General features: G+C 44.0%; 1 protein-coding gene across 3 annotated transcripts in view; it reads right to left on the bottom strand.

The window, feature by feature from the left end:
- Positions 1 to 19,496, bottom strand: part of PRDM16 (PR/SET domain 16) — an 895,576-nt gene that overhangs the window by 68,620 nt on the left and 807,460 nt on the right. For all 3 annotated transcript variants that reach the window (XM_030222585.1, XM_030222586.1, XM_030222587.1), the window contains 2 exons: positions 18,971 to 19,124; positions 7,921 to 9,322 (listed from right to left, as the gene is read on the bottom strand). In XM_030222585.1, the coding sequence (XP_030078445.1) occupies positions 7,921 to 9,322; positions 18,971 to 19,124 (1,556 nt within the window). The remainder of the gene's footprint in view (positions 1 to 7,920; positions 9,323 to 18,970; positions 19,125 to 19,496) is intronic.

Below are 19,496 nucleotides of genomic sequence, written 5' to 3'. Positions count from 1 at the left end.
TAAATTTTTTTAGTATGCAACCCAGAAGGGGGCGTGGCCATGGGAGGAGAATGAGCAGGTCAGAGATGCTCACTAAAGATGCGTGCACTATTATAGAATCTGGGGGATCTGCGCCTAGTTTAAGCACGCAGATGTACACCAGAGTTCAGTTAGTGTAGATCCTCATGCATCCAACTCGGAGCGCCGTTTATAGAATATATCAGCGCTCATTTTTTTTTGGTGCCCAAATTTGGGTGCCATTTACTGAATCTAGTCCTATGTGTGCACTAGTGTATTTTCTAAAATACACAAATTTGTCCCTTGTTTCATCAAACTATGCCCCTGGGAGCTCCTACGAGTGGTCTGCATAACAGTAGGCGCTATCTTTAGTTATGTCTACTTTTTACGCACACATGCCCATGAACCCTTCTCTATCTGCCCAATATTCAGCGCTATTTAACTGGCCAGGAATGGGTCCTGGCTGGTTAAATAGCGCTCAACTGACTATCTGTGAATATTCAGTGGGAGACAGCCGGTTATCTCCCACTGAATATTCATGGTCAGCGCTTAGCAGAAAACCGACTTTATTGCATGATAAAGCCAGCTATCCTCTAATATTCAGTGCATTGTTGACTACGTTTGGCAGTTAAAATGGGCCGCTGAAATTGCAGGCCTATCTTTGGCTGGTTTCAACTTAACCAGCCAGCGCTGAATATTGGCTTGGCCAGTTAAGTTGAAACCAGCCAAAACCAAACTGGATATTCAATGCGGGTCACTGGAAACAGCCCAGCATTGAATATCCGGGCTCAGCTCTGACCGCAGGAGTCAGCCTGGCTAACTCCTGTGGTCTGAATATCGGTCCCTATGTGTATATCTTGCTTTACATGTAAAATTAGACCTTTGGGTATTATGCTTGGCTAGTATTTCCTTCTGGAGTCTGTAAGTATAAGAACTAACTTTGTGGGTGCCAGTGAGTGCTGAGTACTCTGAATATCGACTTAAGCTCTTTCATTGTGTCCAGGGAGGGGTAATCTGTATTGTGTGGCATCCTCAATCATTTTGAAATCTTGGCGTCTATGCCTGTGTGCATAAACTCTGTGATCATTCCAGGTCTCAGTCTACTGGTGGAAGACAAACCTGGGTTGGGGGTGGAGGCGTTTTACCTTAGACCATATCTCCCAGTCTCCTTATGCACATCCCTCTATCTTTCCTTTCCGCCCTTCCCACCCCTTATTCTTCCCAATCTCTTTTCATTTTGCTATCCTATCTTTGTTTGCCTTCATATTCAACTCACATATCCTCAAAACCTCACAATTACTACGTTTACTGCTACTTGTAATATTCTCCTCTAGACTTTGTAATTGTATTTACTATGTAAGCCGCATTGAGCCTGCAACGTGTGGGAAAGCGCAGGGCACAAATGTATTAAATAAATAAGTGCAGCTCTTTGGAAGATCTAAGCTGGAAATAGAATCTGATTTCATATACGTTGGCGCTCTGTGAAAGTTTGGAAGTTTTTTCAGCACAGTGCAAGAGACAGCTGACTAAAACCGTAGCTTGTGCAGGGCATAAAACGTGCAAGTTCACTAAATATGATCTCACACTACAGTATCTTGGCTTGTTTTCACATTTGGAACCATTTTTCTAACACCAGTGTGGAAAGCATAGCAATACCAGTACCAGTACATATTCTTTCAACGACATGTTGGTTTCCCTGCTATCCTGTGATTTTGTTAATCCAGTGGTTCCCAAACCTGATCCTGGAGGCACCCCAGCCAGTCAGGTTTTCAGAATATCCGCAATGAATATTCATGAGAGAGATATGCATACGCTGCCTCCGCTGTATGCAAATCTATCTCATGAATATTCACTGTGGATATCTTGAAAACCTGACTGGCCGGGGTGCCTCCAGGATCAGATTTGGGAACCACTGGGTTAATCCATATAGGTTTTATAAACTGGATCAAGTTTTTAATGATTTCAAAAATTTTCCACAAGCATGTCAACACAATGCAAAAAGGACCTCCCCTTCCCCACCACCATCATTCAATATCCATCTTTAAAACCTATCCTTACTCAATATTCAAATGAAGTTATACATTCATGGGCAGCTGGTGAACCTACATCATGAAACCTTTTTTACTTTTTTCTAAAAAAAAACTAACTATACCTAATCTCAGTGCACTGTGCAAAACTAATTTTTTATTTTTAATATGCTGTGCTCAGTGGTGGGGGTATCGTCCACAGGACTCACTCGCAGTGTTCACTGCTTAGATCCCTTAGTAAACATCGTTGCACACCTCCTTCCTCCCTATCTCCTTATTGTTAATACAATGTGTTTATGCTAGATGTTGCTACTTAGCTTCGTTCCGGAGTCAGTGCTGCTCGACTCTGTAGATGTTAATGTCCTGTGGGGATCCCCATCCTTGGTGAAGTTAAAATCTCAGTTATAATTCCTTTGTTTCCATTATGCGGGACTGAAGTCTTCCTTGATGTTCCTGGTTCCCTACATGCTCAGCATGTTTCGTGCTATGCGTCCTCAGGGGAACTCTGCATGAGCCAGCTGCTGCTGCGTCCCTGTGCCACCTCCTGCTTCTCAGTGTGCAAGTGCCTGCCCCCGAGAGCTGCTGAACATGGCCTTATGGACAGCTCTGTGCTGGCTCCTGCTGGGCGCCACAGCCCTGGTCTTTCTCCTCTATTGCGCCTACGTGAAATACAATCATCTGAAGTAAGACCACATCCCGGGGCCTCCCCGGAAAAGGTGAGACCCAGCCCCAATTCTCCTCACAGCGGAAGCCAGCACAGAGCTGTCCATAAGGCCATGTCCAGCAGCTCTCGGGGGCAGGCACTTGCACACTGAGAAGCAGGAGGTGGCAAGGACGCAGCAGCAGCTGGCTCATGCAGAGTTCCCCTGAGGACGCATAGCACGAAACATGCTGAGCATGTAGGGAACCAGGAACATCAAGGAAGACTTCAGTCCCGCATAATGGAAATAAAGGAATTATGACTGAGATTTTAACTTCACCAAGGATGGGGATCCCCACAGGACATTAACATCTACAGAGTCGAGCAGCACTGACTCCGGAACGAAGCTAAGTAGCAACATCTAGCATAAACACGTTGTATGTTAACAATAAGGAGATAGGGAGGAAGGAGGTGTGCAATGATGTTTACTAAGGGATCTAAGCAGTGAACACTGCACGTGAGTCCTGTGGACGATACCCCCACCACTGAGCACAGCATATTAAAAATAAAAAATCAGTTTTGCACAGTGCACTGAGTTTTTTTTAGAAAAAGTAAAAAAGGTTTCATGATGTAGGTCTTAGAATTAAATTTTAATTGCCAGGCCCTCGACCATTCTTCTAACGTTCGGAGATCTCTTCTCATCGTTTCTACTCCCTCCAGAGTATCCACTCTATTGGCTATTTTCATGTCATCCACAAAAAGGCACACCTTTCCTTCCAACTCTTCAGGAATATCTCCCACAAATATATTAAACAGAATAGACCCCGGCACTGACCCCTGAGGAACTCCACTTACCTTCTTTTCCTCCGAGCGGATTCCATTTACCATTTAATTCTATAAAGGTCTGCCTACTTGGAAACTATTCCATTAAGTGAGCACCTGTTTTTGTATATGGGATGCCAGTGAAAAATGCCAAGAACACACCCATAGTTTAGGTGTGATGAATTACAAAAAGCCATTGTGCTGGTGTAAATGACTGTGCCTAGATCTCTAAAGAAACACTTGTGGATTATAGGATTCCATAATCTATATGCATAAATGTGTGTCCTGCCCATGCTCTTCCCAACCTCTGCCCATGTGAACGCCCACCTGCAAACTAGATGCCATTGCAGTTAAGCGCCATTTTACAGAAGAGCACCAGAACACTGTACTAGTGACTTCATGGTAAGAATCTTAAAAGGGAACTTTAAAACAATACAGGAACGTAAGACCTTTGAAGTCAGAATGATTAAATGTTTTGACACCCACCAGACAGGACTTAACAAAGATCTGGGTTTTCTAGCCCATTATAAACCACAACATTGTACTGCTTTGTCACCCTCCTATCTCCATGCATATCTCCCTGTCCCTCATCCACCCGACTCTTCCTGTCTCTCACCTATCCACCCCCATCCTGTTAGACTGTCACTGGAATGCTTTGATGTTTCACTTATATATACTGTCATCTACCAACATTTGCTTATTTCCAATCTGACGAAGAAGGGCAACCTTCAAAAGCTAATCAAGAAATGTATTAAGTTATGTCCAATAAAAAAGGTATCATCTTATTTTCTTTTCCATGTTTTATTTTGTTTTATTTCTATTGATTACCTTTAAAAGTGGACTAACACACTACCACAGAACTCTACAGAAGAGCATGAAACTGGAATATTGGCATTTATATGCATAGGACTAGACTCAGTAAATGGCACCCAAATTTGGGCACCCCCAAAAAAAAATGTGCGCTGAGCGCTATTCTATAAACATTATTCCGAGTTGGATGCCATTTGTAGAATAGTGCGCAGCGCCGGGATCCATGCCTAACTGAAACCTGGTGTAATTCCTCGTACCTAAATTAGGCATGGATCCCGCGAATTCTATAATACTGCATGCATCTTTAATAAATGCCCAAGACATGCCCATGCCCCTCCCATTGCCACACCTCCTTTTTCGCGCTGAAAACTTTACGCACATATCTTTATAGAATAGTGCCTAGCAAGATGCATGCTTAAATTCAATTTCTTGCAAATCAGCACCAATAATTGTTAGCACCCAATCATTGGCATTAATTGGCTTCTTACTCCAATTGTGTCTGTGCCCATATTTGCACATGCGATTTTGAGAACCATTAATAGAATTTGGGGGATAGTGTGCACATATGTGTGCCTGTATTCAGGTTATTTATGGACACACTTGTTGGCTAAATCTTGGCACCCTCTTTATAGAATTACCCCTATAGGTATATATATAGGGGTAATAGGTATATATAGGGGGATATTGGGTATGGAGACTGTGCTATCCATAACTGCGCTATCCATAACGGTGCTGAATATATATATATATATATATATATATATATGTATATCATTTAGATTGTAAGCTCTCTTGAGCAGGGACTGTCCTTCCCCATGTTTTAACTTGTACAGCGCTGCATAACCCTAGTAGCGCTATAGAAATGCTAAGTAGTAGTAGTAGTAGTATAATTTAAGTGCTGTTGCTTAAATCAATATGGTCACTGTATGACTGAACAGTTGTTCTTCTGTTTTCACTAAATGCAGATGAGATTGGCTGCCAGATGTTCCCAGACATCTTGATGAGCCACAGACTCTCCACGTCAGATTGTAACATGCATTCCCTCTCCTTTCCTCAAGTAGACACACTTGTAAATGTGATCCGTTAATGCCTGCAGGAACTGGGCCTTGTCAGCCCCTGTTTCCTTACACTAAGATTTATATGTGGTTGACTAATGCCACATGAACTTCTACGAGATTACGGCAAATTCTCAGTGGCTGCTCCTCTCTAGCCTTCTCTTTTGTAAGTATTGTGTAAATATCCTGCAAACATTAAAGGCCTTCTAATAACCAAGAGGCTGACATTCAGAGAGAACCGAGCATCTAACCTGAGTTTTAGGTACCTAAATTATGCAAATTTTAAGTCAGACTTAGGATCCTATGTTTTGGGCTAAACATTATCTAGCTGTACACCAGCCTCCTGATATTCAGCTAGCGGCGGTCAGCATTTCTTACAACGCTGACCATCACCGGCTAGATTACCTCCCAATATTCAGTCCCAGGCCATGTCAGGGCACCGACACTGAATATTGTGGGCTAAATTAGATGGGTATGGCCTCTGGAGCCTATGCAGGTTTCAGCCGATATTCAGCATAACCCCCGGCTCCTCCCTGGCTGCCCTTAGTGCCACCTCTGTCCTGCTCACTTTTTTGTTGGGTGGTCTGTGAGGATATTCAACAGCACTGTCTGCTTAAGTGCCATTGAATATCCCCACTTAAGAGGTGGTACGTGATTTAAGCAGCAGCAGAAGAGGCTCCTGCTCACTTAAATCACGTGAATTATCAGCTGGCAGCTTTTTATTCACCTTCTTTTCGTGACCCACTTTAGGTACCTACTGCTCAAACTCGTACCTTGAACTGACTCTGCATCTGGCTTCACGCACTTTTTAGGTGCCTGGTGAAACTAAGTTCCTTAGTTTAGACTCTCAGACCCAGTTTATGAACCTAACTTCCAAAGCTAAGCTCCAAAACCCTTCGAAATTGACCACCAAGTATTTTAACTTTGAACTGCCTTTCCCAGTTGATAACACATGTAAAAGGCATTGTCCATTAAGTTCAAAGACTGGTTATCCCCACTCCCTAAACTACATAGGTCAACATAAGATGCAGAAATTGGGAATTGGCTGGATGGTGGTCTTTGTTCCTCTTGGGAACTTCGCTCATTTGAGAAAATATTATAATACTAGTGGAACCATACTTGTTTCAACAATGAAACGGGCCCTAGGAAGGCTCTCATGTAAGTGTTTTTTTTCTCTCTCTCCTGCCCTCCCCTCCATGTCCAGTGATTCTTCCCTCCCCTCCCCTACCATCCCATCCCCTCCATGTCCAGCGATTCTTCCCTCCCCTCCCCTCCCCTACCATCCCATCCCCTCCATGTCCTGCGATTCTCCTCTTCCCTGCCCTCCCATCCATGTCCCGCGATTCTCTCCTCTCCTCCCATCGCATTCATGTTCATCGATTGTCCTCTGCCCTCCCCTCCCCTCGATGTTCCGCGATTCTCTCCTTCTCCCCTCCATGTCCAGCGATTTGTACCTGAACGTTCCGTTCATAACATCCTTCCTGATGTCAGCTCGCCTCCAGCGTTCCCTTCCCTCTCACTGTTCCACCCTCCTCTGATGTCATTACATTTTGACGCGAGGGCGGGACAGTGAGAGGGAATGGAATGCTGGAGGCTGGCTGACGTCAGGAAATGTTACGAACCCAGACAGCCAGCCAGCCATGGAACGTTGGAGGTACAAATTATTATATAGGATTCCCATTGATAGGTATGAGAAGGGTGGCCTGGTCACTAAAATGCTAGTAGGACAGTTGGGAAAAGTGGGGCCTGTGAACATGTATTAGCTCAAGCCTCATATTCCCCACTGCTACTGCTGATACCATCATTACTGGGCATAGGACTGACCCAAAACAGCTTCTAAGTACATAAGTACATATACATAAGCATCACCATGCTGGGACAGACCAAGGGTCCATCGAGCCCAGCACCCTGTCACCAACAGTGGCCAAAAGAACAAGCAATTTGTCTCGCCCATCCTAGAAATACTATATTATTCCCTCGTCCATTCAATAACATTCTATGGCTTTTTCCTCCAGGAAGCCGTCCAACCTTTTTTTTGAAGTCCGCTAAGTTAACCGCCTTAACCACCTTTTCCGGCAGCGAATTCTACGCGTTCTCCCACTTTAAGAGCTGTACCGGGCAAAGTTAGGACTACTTTTTATGCAGTCCAACATGTCCAGTTATCTATGCAGGCACTGCATATTGCTGGTGCCAGCGTTAACTCCCATCTTCACCCGACTCCACTGCCCAGACTACCCTGGCATTAACCGGAGAGTGCCACAGCAATCAGAGTGGATATTCAATGGTGGTGTCCAGTTAACATGCCACTGAATATCTACTCCTGGGCTGGTCAGTGCGATTTAAGTAGGCAGGAGCCTCCTGTGCCTTGTTAAATCACTTTAAATATCAACCTGTTAATTTCCTGTAATTCTGAAAAGGAAAAAGGTATACAAGGAAAAAATCCATGCAAGCAAAACCTTTTAAAAAAAAATCACTCTGGGATCTTCATTTCTCACTTCCAGACAGGGGTTGACACATACAGCAAACTTTAACGAACTGTAAGCTTGAATAAGATAAGGTATGTTAATACCTGTATATGGGATCCATGAAGAAGGGTGAAGGCTTAGCATAATGCAGTGATGGCTGTTGTGGAAGCTGGGCATGAGAAATCTTGGGTAATATTTCACTGGCAAACAATTTCCTACTGTCCCCATAGATATGGTTTTTCCTAGGTTCCCTTCCTCCATTGTGATTGGCTCGGCTCCGGTTACTGATACTTAGATCCAATGGCTGTTCCTCCCCAGTAGAATGGGTGGGCAGAATCTTAGGTGGTGGTAAGACTGGTTTTACCTCTTTGGGTTTGGTGGTGAGATCAAAGGGTGACTCTGAGCTGGTGCTGCCAACTTTCTGGAGGTCCCTGGGTGACTTTGGTTCCGCCTTGTCCAGCAAGCTGTGGTTCAAGGTCCGATCTGTAAATGCTGGGTACAGTGAATGGGGAAAATTAGGGAGAAACTGAAATGGAAATACTGAATGATAGGGGAGTGACCCCATTTTCTTTTCCTGCATGCCCATAAATCCAGGACCAAAATACTTTTCTGCTATAGAGGCAATTGCTTTAATAGAGTCATTGGCTGCTCCCATGCTGGGGAGAAGCTGGTCTTCTGGGGGTGGGAAAAAGGAATGTTGTGCGTACAAAAATGGACGATCACTTAAATTATTATTCAAGCTTGTGGATATGGAGTTGCTTACTACATCCTGTTTGTTTTCTGTTTCTTTGTTTTTGCTTTTGTTTTTGTCCCTGTCACTATCCAGATCACTGTCCAGATCCGACCCGGTACCGGTTGTGGTGTCCAGGTCAGTTCCTGTAGTTGTGTTGATGTCTTCAAAATCACTGCCATCGGACAGGTCACTACTTCTGGCCTTCTGCTTCTGAAGATACTTTTCCATATTGCTTTCAAACTTTTCTTCCAATGGGGTATTCTGGATGCTGTTGCTCATGGCAGAAACCAGAGGCAAGGCGGGGTGCCCATGGGGGCTTGGGAGCTTTGCGTCCTGCGTGTGATTAATTGGACATTTGAGTAGCTGGGTGGGTGGTAACAAGGGAGGCCTGGGGTATAATGATGGGGGGAAGATCCCTGGGAATCCAGGCGCCAGTGCAGGAAAGGGATGAGGAGCGTGAGAAAAAGCCAGACTCCCAGGATGTGGCCTGGATGGGAAATAGTCATTGAAACTTAAGCTGGTATGATTGAGGTTCGGAGATTTTGACTTGTCCATCAAAGAGTTATGTGTCAAAGGCAAACCAGGAGCAAAAAGTCCCCCAGGATTGTAATGGTTTTTGCCCTCACAGAAACGCCGGTGCTTGTTGAGAGAAGAGGTAGTGCTGAACATCTGGCCACAGTCTTTACATTTGATCTGGGTGCGACAGTCCGCATGCATTCGCTTGTGACGACACAGGTTGGAGAACTGTGTGTACGACTTGTGGCAGACCTCACCTGTAACAGCAACAGAAAGAAACCAAAACAAAGAATAGTATAAAATTAAAGGAAATGATTTTTTTCTCAAGCAAACTGACTTTCTCAATATCCTGCTGTCCTGTCACCTATTAACGTTCACCCACCTAGCTGTTAAAAAAGACACCATCATAGGGTAAACCCCTGGAGAGGAATGACACAAAATCTCTTGAAGGTAGGCGTGTTTTCCCCTTCAGAATCAGGGCCACCAAGAGACAAAGCCGGGTCCAGGGCAAACAATTTTAAGGGCCCCTTGCCCCTGCTGCCACCCCCCAACCCGTGGTCTGTCATCTCTCTCCCATCTCTCTCCCTCCCTTCCCTTATACACGGGCTAGTATCTCTTTTAACCCTTGTTCTCCACCCCGCTCAGCAGTTCTCCAGCGCTTCTGTGGGCTGTAGGCAGCATCAATAATAAGAACAAGCTGCCTTTGGCTGGCCCCGGAAGCATTTTCTCTGCTGTGTCCCACCTATGCGGACGCATGAAGTTGTGTCAGAGGGGGCAGGACACAGCAGAGAAAGTCCACTGCAGTGCCCTCTAGGGTGCCCGGTTGGTGTGCTGGCATGTGAGGGGGACCAGTGCACTACGAATTCTGGCTCCTCCCACGACCAAAGGGCTTGCATTTGGTCGTTTCTGAGATGAGTTTCCATTATCGCCGAAAATCAGAAACGACCAAGTCTAGGGACGGCCATCTCTAAGGTCGACCTAAATATCAAGATTTGGGTGTCCCCGACCGTATTATCGAAACGAAAGATGGACGTCTATCTTGTTTTGTTAATATGGGTTTCCCCGCCCCTCCACCGAGACGTTTTGCTAGGACGTCCTCAGCAAAACTTGAGCGTCCCCTCCGATTATGCCCCTCCACGTGGATGTGGAGCAGCATTTTAGAAAGGACATACTGATTGGAATTGAAATGTTCAAGACAGAATGTCTCAAATTCTTCTACTATTTTAAAACAGGGTCTGCCAGGGTCCCCTGCTTCTCATAGGTCTCACACTAAGCCATCTCTCTCCCCTTCAATCTGTTTGAAATTCTGCTGCACGACTTATATTCTGCCAGTGTCGCTATGCTCATATTAGCCCTCTCCTCAAGTCAATTCATTGGCTCCCTATCTGTTTCCGCACACAATTCAAACTCCTCTTATTGACTTACAATTACATTCACTCTGCAGCTCCTCAGTACCTCTCCACTCTTATCTTTCCCTACATTCCTCCCCGGGAACTCCGTTCATCATGTAAATCTCTCTTATCGGTACCCTTCTCCTCCACTGCCAAGTCCAGATTCTGTTCCTTTTATCTTGCTGCACTGTACGCCTGGAATAGACTTCCCAAATCAGTACGTCAAGCTCCATCTGTGGCCATAATCAAATTTAGGCTAAAACCCACCTTTTTGAGGCTGCTTTTAACTCCTAATGCCTTTTCACTTGTTCAGTGGCCATGTCTGTTTTCTCATTCCCATCGTAAATAATTCCCTTATTCTTTATTTGTCTGTCTTAATTAGATTGTAAGCTCTGTTGAGCAAGGAGTGTCTCTTACATGTTCAGTATACAGCGCTGCGTACACCTAGTACAGTTATAGAAATAATAAGTAGTAGTAGTCTTTGAGATTCCGGAATCTTGCTACTCTTTGGGATTCCAGAATCTTGCTATTCTTTGGGATTCTGCACAGAATCTTGCTGCTCTTTGGGATTCCGTAATCTTTGCTACTCTTTGGGATTCTGCACAGTATCTTGATACTCTTTGTCCTTATCTCTTATTTGTCCTGTTTGTCTGTCTTGATTAGATTGTAAGCTCTGTCGAGCAGGGACTGTCTTTTACATGTTCAGTGTACAGTGCTGCGTACGTCTAGTAACGCTATAGAAATGACAAGTAGTAGTAGTAAAATACGTGGAGAAACGGATGGTCATGAACTGGCTACATGTGGTGGGAGCATCCATTTTTTGAAACGTAAACATCTAGAATATTAACACAAATGTGTATGTTATCAAATAGCAGCTTAAACATTTATGTTCCAGAATATAAATGTTTAGGTTAGCCATTTTAGAAACATAGCAGAGAAAAACTTCCAATATTGAGCTGTATACAAAACCTTCAAAAAAAATTCTTCAAAAATATTTTTACAGACATTATTTTGTTGTGCTCATATCATACAGTGGCACCAGCCTAAACATTTCAGGTTATGGTAGCCAACTGTTTCAATTTAATGATTGCACAAAATCAATAAAAAACAACTGAAACCTAGTCTTATAGAAACACTTCAAAAACTGTGAGCAATACCAGTTCACTAGTAATGTTAAAGTTCTAATTTGTGTCAGAGAGTAAATAAAGTACCATCCCAAAATAATTTTCTGAGACTCTTAATCTTTTTTTATTCTTTTTGTTGGTCCTGCAGTGTTATATAATTTTTTTGAAAAATTTTTTGAAGATTTTTTAAAGATTTTGTATAAAACTCTATATTGGAGGGATTTTTTTTCTGCTATTTAACATTTTTCTCCTTTGCGTTATTGTTTGTTTCCCCTTTATTGGCGTGTTTAGCACAAGTAATTTTAGAAACATATGCATTTACTTTTCCTGAAGCTGTCAAAGACCCCTGTATACCTACCCAGTTTTGTTTTCGGGGAGGGGGGGGCATCAACCACTGGGGGATTAAGGGAATGTGACTTCCCCTATTCCCTCCACTGGAGTGCTGCTCAATATGAGCATTTTTCCAAAGCATAGACATCCCGGGTAGCAGGTTTAAATCCCTATGTTTATCTTTTTGGACAGAGTGAATTCCCCTTCTGAAACTGGGAATACGTGTTTATTTTTTTAGGACCACCCCTAGTCCCACCCAAAACAAGCCCAAACCATGACTTCTTGCCTGATGCATGTTTTTCAGGTTTAGGTGTGTATATGCCGGTTGTGTAAAATCTGGATTTAGTTGTTTACGCAATGTAAATGTCTAAATGCTGGTATATGCACATTTAAAACCCCAAGAGTGCTTCTAAAATAAGCATCTTTGTCACGATGAGGTAGAACGATTTTCAGACTTCCAATTAGTGCAATTAAAACAGTCTTTACTCATGTAAAGCTTTTGCACATAGATCTTTACAGAATTTAGCTTTCTGTTACCGGTAGAGTTATTTTTCTTCTTCGGTCTGGTTTTCTCTGATATTAGAAAGCTCTCTCTTGGAAACTAAAATAATTTCTCAGTGGTAATAATTCCATGGTAAACCTGAGGAAACCTATCATTCTATGACAGTGCCCTGAGAAGAACAGCAGTGGGGCAATTTTTCAGAGATTGGTCATTATTATTGTTGGAACTGTCGTTATTGTAGATGGCTTTGTACACCCAAAGTAGAGATTCAGTCTAAAATTCTATCTGGATATCAGATCTGGATACCTATTGAGGTGTTCATTAAATATCAGAATATATGTAATAACAGTAAGGTCTGGGCTATTCAGTCATTTTTTGGGGGGTTATTCTATACCGTAAGTGCTAATATTTACAATCCAATACCCCCCAGATTCTATAAAGGGTGCTCAAATTTGCACACCCAAATTTGTGCATGATCCAGAGATGAATGCTCAACTAACTGAGTAATGAGCCAATATACCTCATTAATTGGGTGCTAGCAATCAATTATTGATGTTAATTGGCACCAAATTGGACCTGTTCGCACATCTTATATGCGCCTTCTATAAAACTGCGTGCCCAAATCCCATATGGGCCCTTTTACAGAGCGGCGGTAAGCCCAATGCGGGCTTACCATTCGCTTTTCCAGGACTACTGCCGGCCCAATGCGGCTGCCGGTGGTAATCCCACCCTGAGTGCGCACCATTTCTGGGGGAAAAGACAACCCCCAGAAATAGCTTGCATGGTGATAACCTGGTGGTAATCGGGCACTGCTACATGCTGCCTGGTTACCGCTGGTGGTGAGGGCTCCCCGCCGCATGGCCACGGGGTAAGCGTTATCTCACCAAGTGGCCATTTTTTGGGGCTTTTACCGGCTGCAGAAAGAACAGCCCTGGTGCGTGGGCCCTTTTTCCCACAGCTTGGTAAACCCCTGTGTGTAATCCAAAAGTGGGCATCAGTTGTTCAGGGGCATTCCAGAAATTTGCACACAGTGTTATAGAATACTGTGGATGCACACCAGGAATTACACCTGGTTTCCAGCAGGCGTAAGTCCCTGATGTTCAAATGTAGGTTCAAGACTCGGCACTTTGAGCTATTATATTAAGGGCACTCAACTTGGAGTGCACTTTATAGATTAGCGCTGGGCGCTGATTTTTTTACGGCACCTAAATTTGGGTGCAAACAATCCACAAGTGTGCAAAGAACACCAAAATTCCACAGGGAAACACAAAACAAGAACATGAGCGGGGAGACAGATCCTGGCATTTCAAAATCAGACCAAGGAACGTCAAAGAGTAAGATCACAGCATGATAAGATAACGTTATGGAATGAATCTCTGTTTCTAGCACACTAGGCATTAGCCATCTGAATATTAAGAAAAAGACAATTTAGGAATGCATGAGGAGTGAAAAGTGTAAGCCTTCTGGATTGGGCACTGACGCTTTCATGGATCCATTAGCCCTGCATCCAACAGGAGAGATGTAAGGATTTGCACTATTGACTTTCTGTCCATCTGGGGCTCTAGAACCAGATCGAAGTCCCACCCATCAGGATAGGGATGGCTCCACCTTCCCAAATGAGTTCAGCCAGAGTATGAAAGAACTGAGGTACATCTGTTGTGGGTGAATATATTTTAAGCAGTCTAATAGGGGGGTCCTTCTACACGACTCCCTGGACTGAATCCCTGTGTCTGAATAAATACTCTCGTACATCAGACTTAGCAGAATATCTATTTCATATTGACCTTGGAAATATCATGTGTCTTGGGGTCTGGTTTGCATCCTCCATAGAAGACACCTTTCAAAAGAATGAAGAGTATCTCTATGAAATAGTCCACGAGACTCTACAAAACTGTTCTCTGCTTCACTAGCAGTTACTATCTGTTAATACAACTGCGCTGATTAGCACAAGAACATCTGCTCTCTGCCCCCCCCCAGACACGCCCCCCTCAAAACCAAAATTATTTTTAGCAACTGGTTAGTGCATGTCCATTTGGCACGTATCGCATGCATGTCCTGCAGTATGCCATTTTAAGCTGCATTAGGTGGGTAGTTAGTTACTGTGGGGAAAACTGGATGCCTATGTAGCTACCATATACATTTATAAACTTAGATTGTGAGTCCTCCAGGGACAGGGAAATACCCAGTGTACCTGAATGTAACTCACCTTGAGCTACTACTGAAAAGGTGTGAGCAAAAATTCAACTAACTAAATAAATAAATAAGTGGCCTTCTTACTTAGCCGTGGCAAAAAGTGGCCTGCAACAGTGCAAGTGTGTCTTTTGGGTGAGCGCTGGGCCACTTTTTACTGCATCCTAATACAAAATTATCTACGGTGAAGCTCCAGGATACATGAAAGACTTGATCGACCTACCAACTAGAAACACATCCGAATCAACACGAACGTACCTAAATCTGCACTACCCAAGCTGCAAAGGACTCAAATACAAATCAACTTACGCGTCCAGTTTTTCCTACATAAGCACACAACTGTGGAACGCATTACCAAAAGCCTTGAAAACTACGAACGACCACCTAAACTTCCGGAAAACACTAAAAACCGACCTGTTTAAAAAGGCATACCCTACCGATCCAACTTAAATGCCTGATCTCTGCAACACAACAAAACTAAAGAACGTAATGGACATAACTCAACTCTTCCGTTGTACGATTCCCTAGTGTGACTGTGCCACATGAACGTTATCTTACCACAACATCACTTTGTATTTGTTTACACCGGAGTCTTTAACTCCTCTCCGGTACTATGTAAGCCACATTGAGCCTACAAATAGGTGGGAAAATGTGGGATATAAATGTAATAAATAATAAATAATAATCCTGAAAAAAGGGACCTTTTCTTAAGGACATGTGGCAAAATGAAAACCAGTGCGCATTCATTTTCAGCCTGAGACATTACTGCCACCCATTGACTTAGGGGTACGGTCTCAGGAACTACCTGGGCGGCAAGCATGCAGTGCTCACCCACTGCCATTTACCGCTGAGTAAGAGTACCACGGTAGAAAATAGAAAATATTTTCTACCGTGTGTTTTCAGCACATGCCATATTCAGAAAAGCAGGCATCGAATTTCCTTTACAGAGTACACACCACATAAGTCTATTCCTACAGAACCTCCCCTTTGGAGGGTTCTCCCTACCTTCATCTGTTGATCTTCAGTTGAGCAAAGGTTTACCACTTCAGCTGAGATTTCAGATAGACTTGAGATAAACCTTGCAGCACACTCTAAAACTTTCTTTAAATAAGTCACCATATTTTCTAACTCTTCTTACTCTCTTACTTATCTATACGTTCCATCTTTGCTTATACTCTACACTGTGAATTAAAATGTTCTATTACGTATTGGGTTGACATTGTAAACAGTATACGATGCCATACTTTGTATTGTTATTTGAATATTTTGCAGCTGTAATTGTCCATTGCTCATATTTGATCTATTCTTATTGTACACTGCCTTGAGTGAATTCCTTCAAAAAGGCAGTGAATAAATCCTAATAAATAAATAAATAAATATGTGCAATTAGATTGTTAAAATATGCATAAATTATAGTAACATAGTAGATGACAGCAGATAAAGACCTATAGGGTCCATCCATTCTGCCCAACAAGATAAACTCACTACATAAGGTATGATGCAGTGCCGTTCCTGGCCTGGATGGCACCTGGGGTGGAGCGCCGATGCGCCCCCCCCCCCCGGGTGCAGTGCGCCCCCCCCACTAGATGACACCTTCCCCCCCTCCGGCGAAATGACACCCCCCCGGGTGCACGCCGCTGGGGGGGGGGGGGGGGTGCTGCGGCATGCGCCTGCTCCTCCGAGTTTGCTAAACTTCATTCGTTCGCTGCAGCTCCCTCTGCCCCGGAACAGGAAATAACCTGTTCCAGGGCAGAGGGAGCTGCAGCGAACGAACGAAGTTTAGTGAACTCGGAGGAGCAGGCGCGTTCCGCGGCACCCCCCAGCGGCGTGCACCCGGGGCGGACCGCCCCCGCCACCCCCCACCTTGGTACGCCACTGGTATGATGTGATACTTCATATGTATATGTGACCTTGATTTGTCCTTGCCATTTTCAAGGTAGAGACCATAGAAGCCTGCCTGGCACTGTCCTTGTTCTAAAACTTCTGAACTTGTCATCAAAGCCCATGAAAGCTCCGCTTTAACCCATCTAAATCTATTCATCCAGGTTCAGGGCATAGACCATAGAATTCTGCCCAGCACTAGCCAACAGTGTTGCATATAGTATATAAAGGGGCATTTTCGATGTGAGGTCTAAGTCTGACTTGGATGTTTTGCACAAAATGTCCAAAATCTGAATAAGAAAGAAGGCAATTTTTGAAAAAGAAAAATGCCTTTTTTCTCCCCCCAAAATACTGTTGCAAACAAGACTTTGTGCTTTGTACATTTTGTTTTTTGGTCCATTTTTGGGAAAAAAAAGAATAAGTGCAAAACATAGAGATTCATGCCATTGGGATGTAGGAGGAGCCAGGAGAGCAATAGGGTATCCTAGAGGGCACTTGTGCACTTAATGAAAATGTTCCCAGGTGTACATTTCACTTTGCTCCCTTATCTTGTCCTCGGAGCACTCCAAAATCCACCCAAAACAAACTGTCCCCCACTGTACACCACTACAATAGACCTTATGGGTGAAGGGGACACCTATATGTGGGTACAATAGGGTTTTGATGACTTTGGGAGGGGTCACAGTTTCCACCACAAGTGTGACAGAGAGAGACCTGGGTCCCGCGCCCATAATGCACTGCACCAACTACACTACTCCAGGGACCTGCATGCTGCTCAAATAGACCTGACGTTAACATCTGAAGCTGTCATAGCGGCTGGTAAGTCATATTTTTATTCACAATTTTGGAGGGTGGGAAGGGGTCGATGATCACTGGGGGGGGGGGGGGGATTGGGGCTCACCTCTGATTCCCTCCAGTGTACATCTGGTCATTTAGGGCACCTTTTTGTGCCTTATTCATTCAGAAAACAGATCTAGACCAAAACATCTTGGACATTTTTGTTTTGTTCCATTATGGCTGTAAAACGTCCTAGTGTTAAGCATGCCCTAATCCCGCCTTTGAAATGCCCCCAACATGCTCCCTTGTGATTTGGATTCACTGCAGATGAATTGTACAGATAAACCTATGCAAAATAGGTTTTGAAAATACTGATTTAGATGTTTTGAGAAGAAAAACGTCCAAATGGTGCTTTATGACACTTTTTGGACGTTTTTCTCTTTCGAAAATGAGCCCTTCCTTGCCCACACTCCACCCGTGTGTATGCCCACCTTCAAGCTACGTGTCATTGCATTTAGGCATCAGGTTATAGAATAGCCCATGGCTGGAATATGAGCATACATGCCAGTATTCTGGCCATTCATGCACCTTTGCACCCCTTAATACAGTTAACCTGAGTGTAAACATTAGTGTGGTCTGTTAGTGCATGAGTGCAGTAACTATTTACCATGCTGGCATGACAGCACACACTAATTCGCACATCAGTTGTATACTGCGGCAGAAGGAGGAACTGGGCAGGTTATGGGAGGAGGGTGGGCATAGACTGAACATTGTAGTTAGTGCATGGTACTTGCCACATGCTACCAGCCACATAGCCAGTTTTTTTTTTTTTTTTGGGGGGGGGGGGGAGGCTGAGCCCAAAGTGGGGGGAAGGCACAAAAATTTGCCCCCTCTCCACTGTTTACCCCTGCCCTCATCCTGCTGTCTGTTCTCTTCCACCTAAAACCCCAAATACCTGAAGCTGCTGGTAGGAATCCCCAAGTCCCGCCAGCCGAAGATGTCTTCCACTGGCAGCTTGGCAGTTGAGAACACTTTCTATGGATCGCTGCCACTGAGCTGCCCCCTCTCCACACGTGCTCAGTGTCACTAAAACTGAACATATGTGAGGGGATGGGGGTTTGAAAGTGGAGGACCTCTTCAGCATGCATTTACATGTTTTGCATCTAATCACTGTATAACCCATGACAACCTAACTATCACTACGGCAATTCAAGTCAGGTTGTGTCAGTGCTCATCTTAACAGTAGCCCACGTTGATAACTTTCCCCCTTGAAAGGCTATCTTTCTCCTCCCTCTTCCCCAAGAAAAAAAAAATCTTCCCCAGCTTTAAAATTTGAGTCAACACAGAAGTGCTTTTTTGTTAAGTTGCATCAACTCTTTCACCATGTGTTGCATGTTTAAAAACAGAGAAATCATTAACATTCAGAAAAAAAAGAGAAAAGCTTTTAAGTTTTGGCTTTTAAAGTTTGAAAGGAATCGAAAAGCTGCTGAGAATGTTTACTGAAAAAAAAAACAAGTGGGCCCTGGTTTAAAAGAAAAAAACAAGGGTGGGGGGGGGGGGGGGGGGGGAAGACTCTGGAATCTCATATTGTACCCTGAGCTATGAAATTACAGATGCTTGTTGCGGAGGTAGAGAAAAAACTAAGGGGTGCCTCTTGGGATATTGCAATTATAGCGAGAAGTCAGCATTTTGACGGCTGTGACAACTCACATATGAAAGGTTTGACAGTACTGTGAATGTGCTTGTGTTGCTTGAGGCCGGATGAGGTGGCGAAGGTTTTGCCGCAGTCTGGGCAGGCGTGAGCCCGGGCTCCCACGTGCTGAGAACGAATGTGACGCTGCAAGTTGCTTGGGTCTGTGAACACCTAGAAAGAAAGAAAACAAAAACAGGGGAAAGAAATATACCTTTCAGGGGCAAAGTGTGTATGGATTGTGGAAGCAAACAGAAATTCAACAGTCTGGTTTCAAATTTTTAAACGTCAGGTTTCGGAAGCTCTTCTTTTACATCATACTATAAAACGATGGATTTTTCAAACTCTTTTCATAACTTTGAATCATGCAAACATCACAATAATACATTTATTAATACATGTGAATTCCCAAATGTTTAGCAGGGGCCCTCTTAGACATGAATTCAATGGCTCTCAGTCACAGGGCAGATTTCTACCCTGGTAAGTCAGCTGCTGGCAGAAAGCAGAACATGTGTGTGGGGGGGGGGGGGGGGGGGGAGGGGGAAG

The sequence above is a fragment of the Microcaecilia unicolor genome, chromosome 13 (genome assembly GCF_901765095.1).
Source record: "Microcaecilia unicolor chromosome 13, aMicUni1.1, whole genome shotgun sequence".
NCBI lineage: Eukaryota > Metazoa > Chordata > Amphibia > Gymnophiona > Siphonopidae > Microcaecilia > Microcaecilia unicolor.
This window is presented reverse-complemented; position numbering and strand designations above follow the sequence as displayed.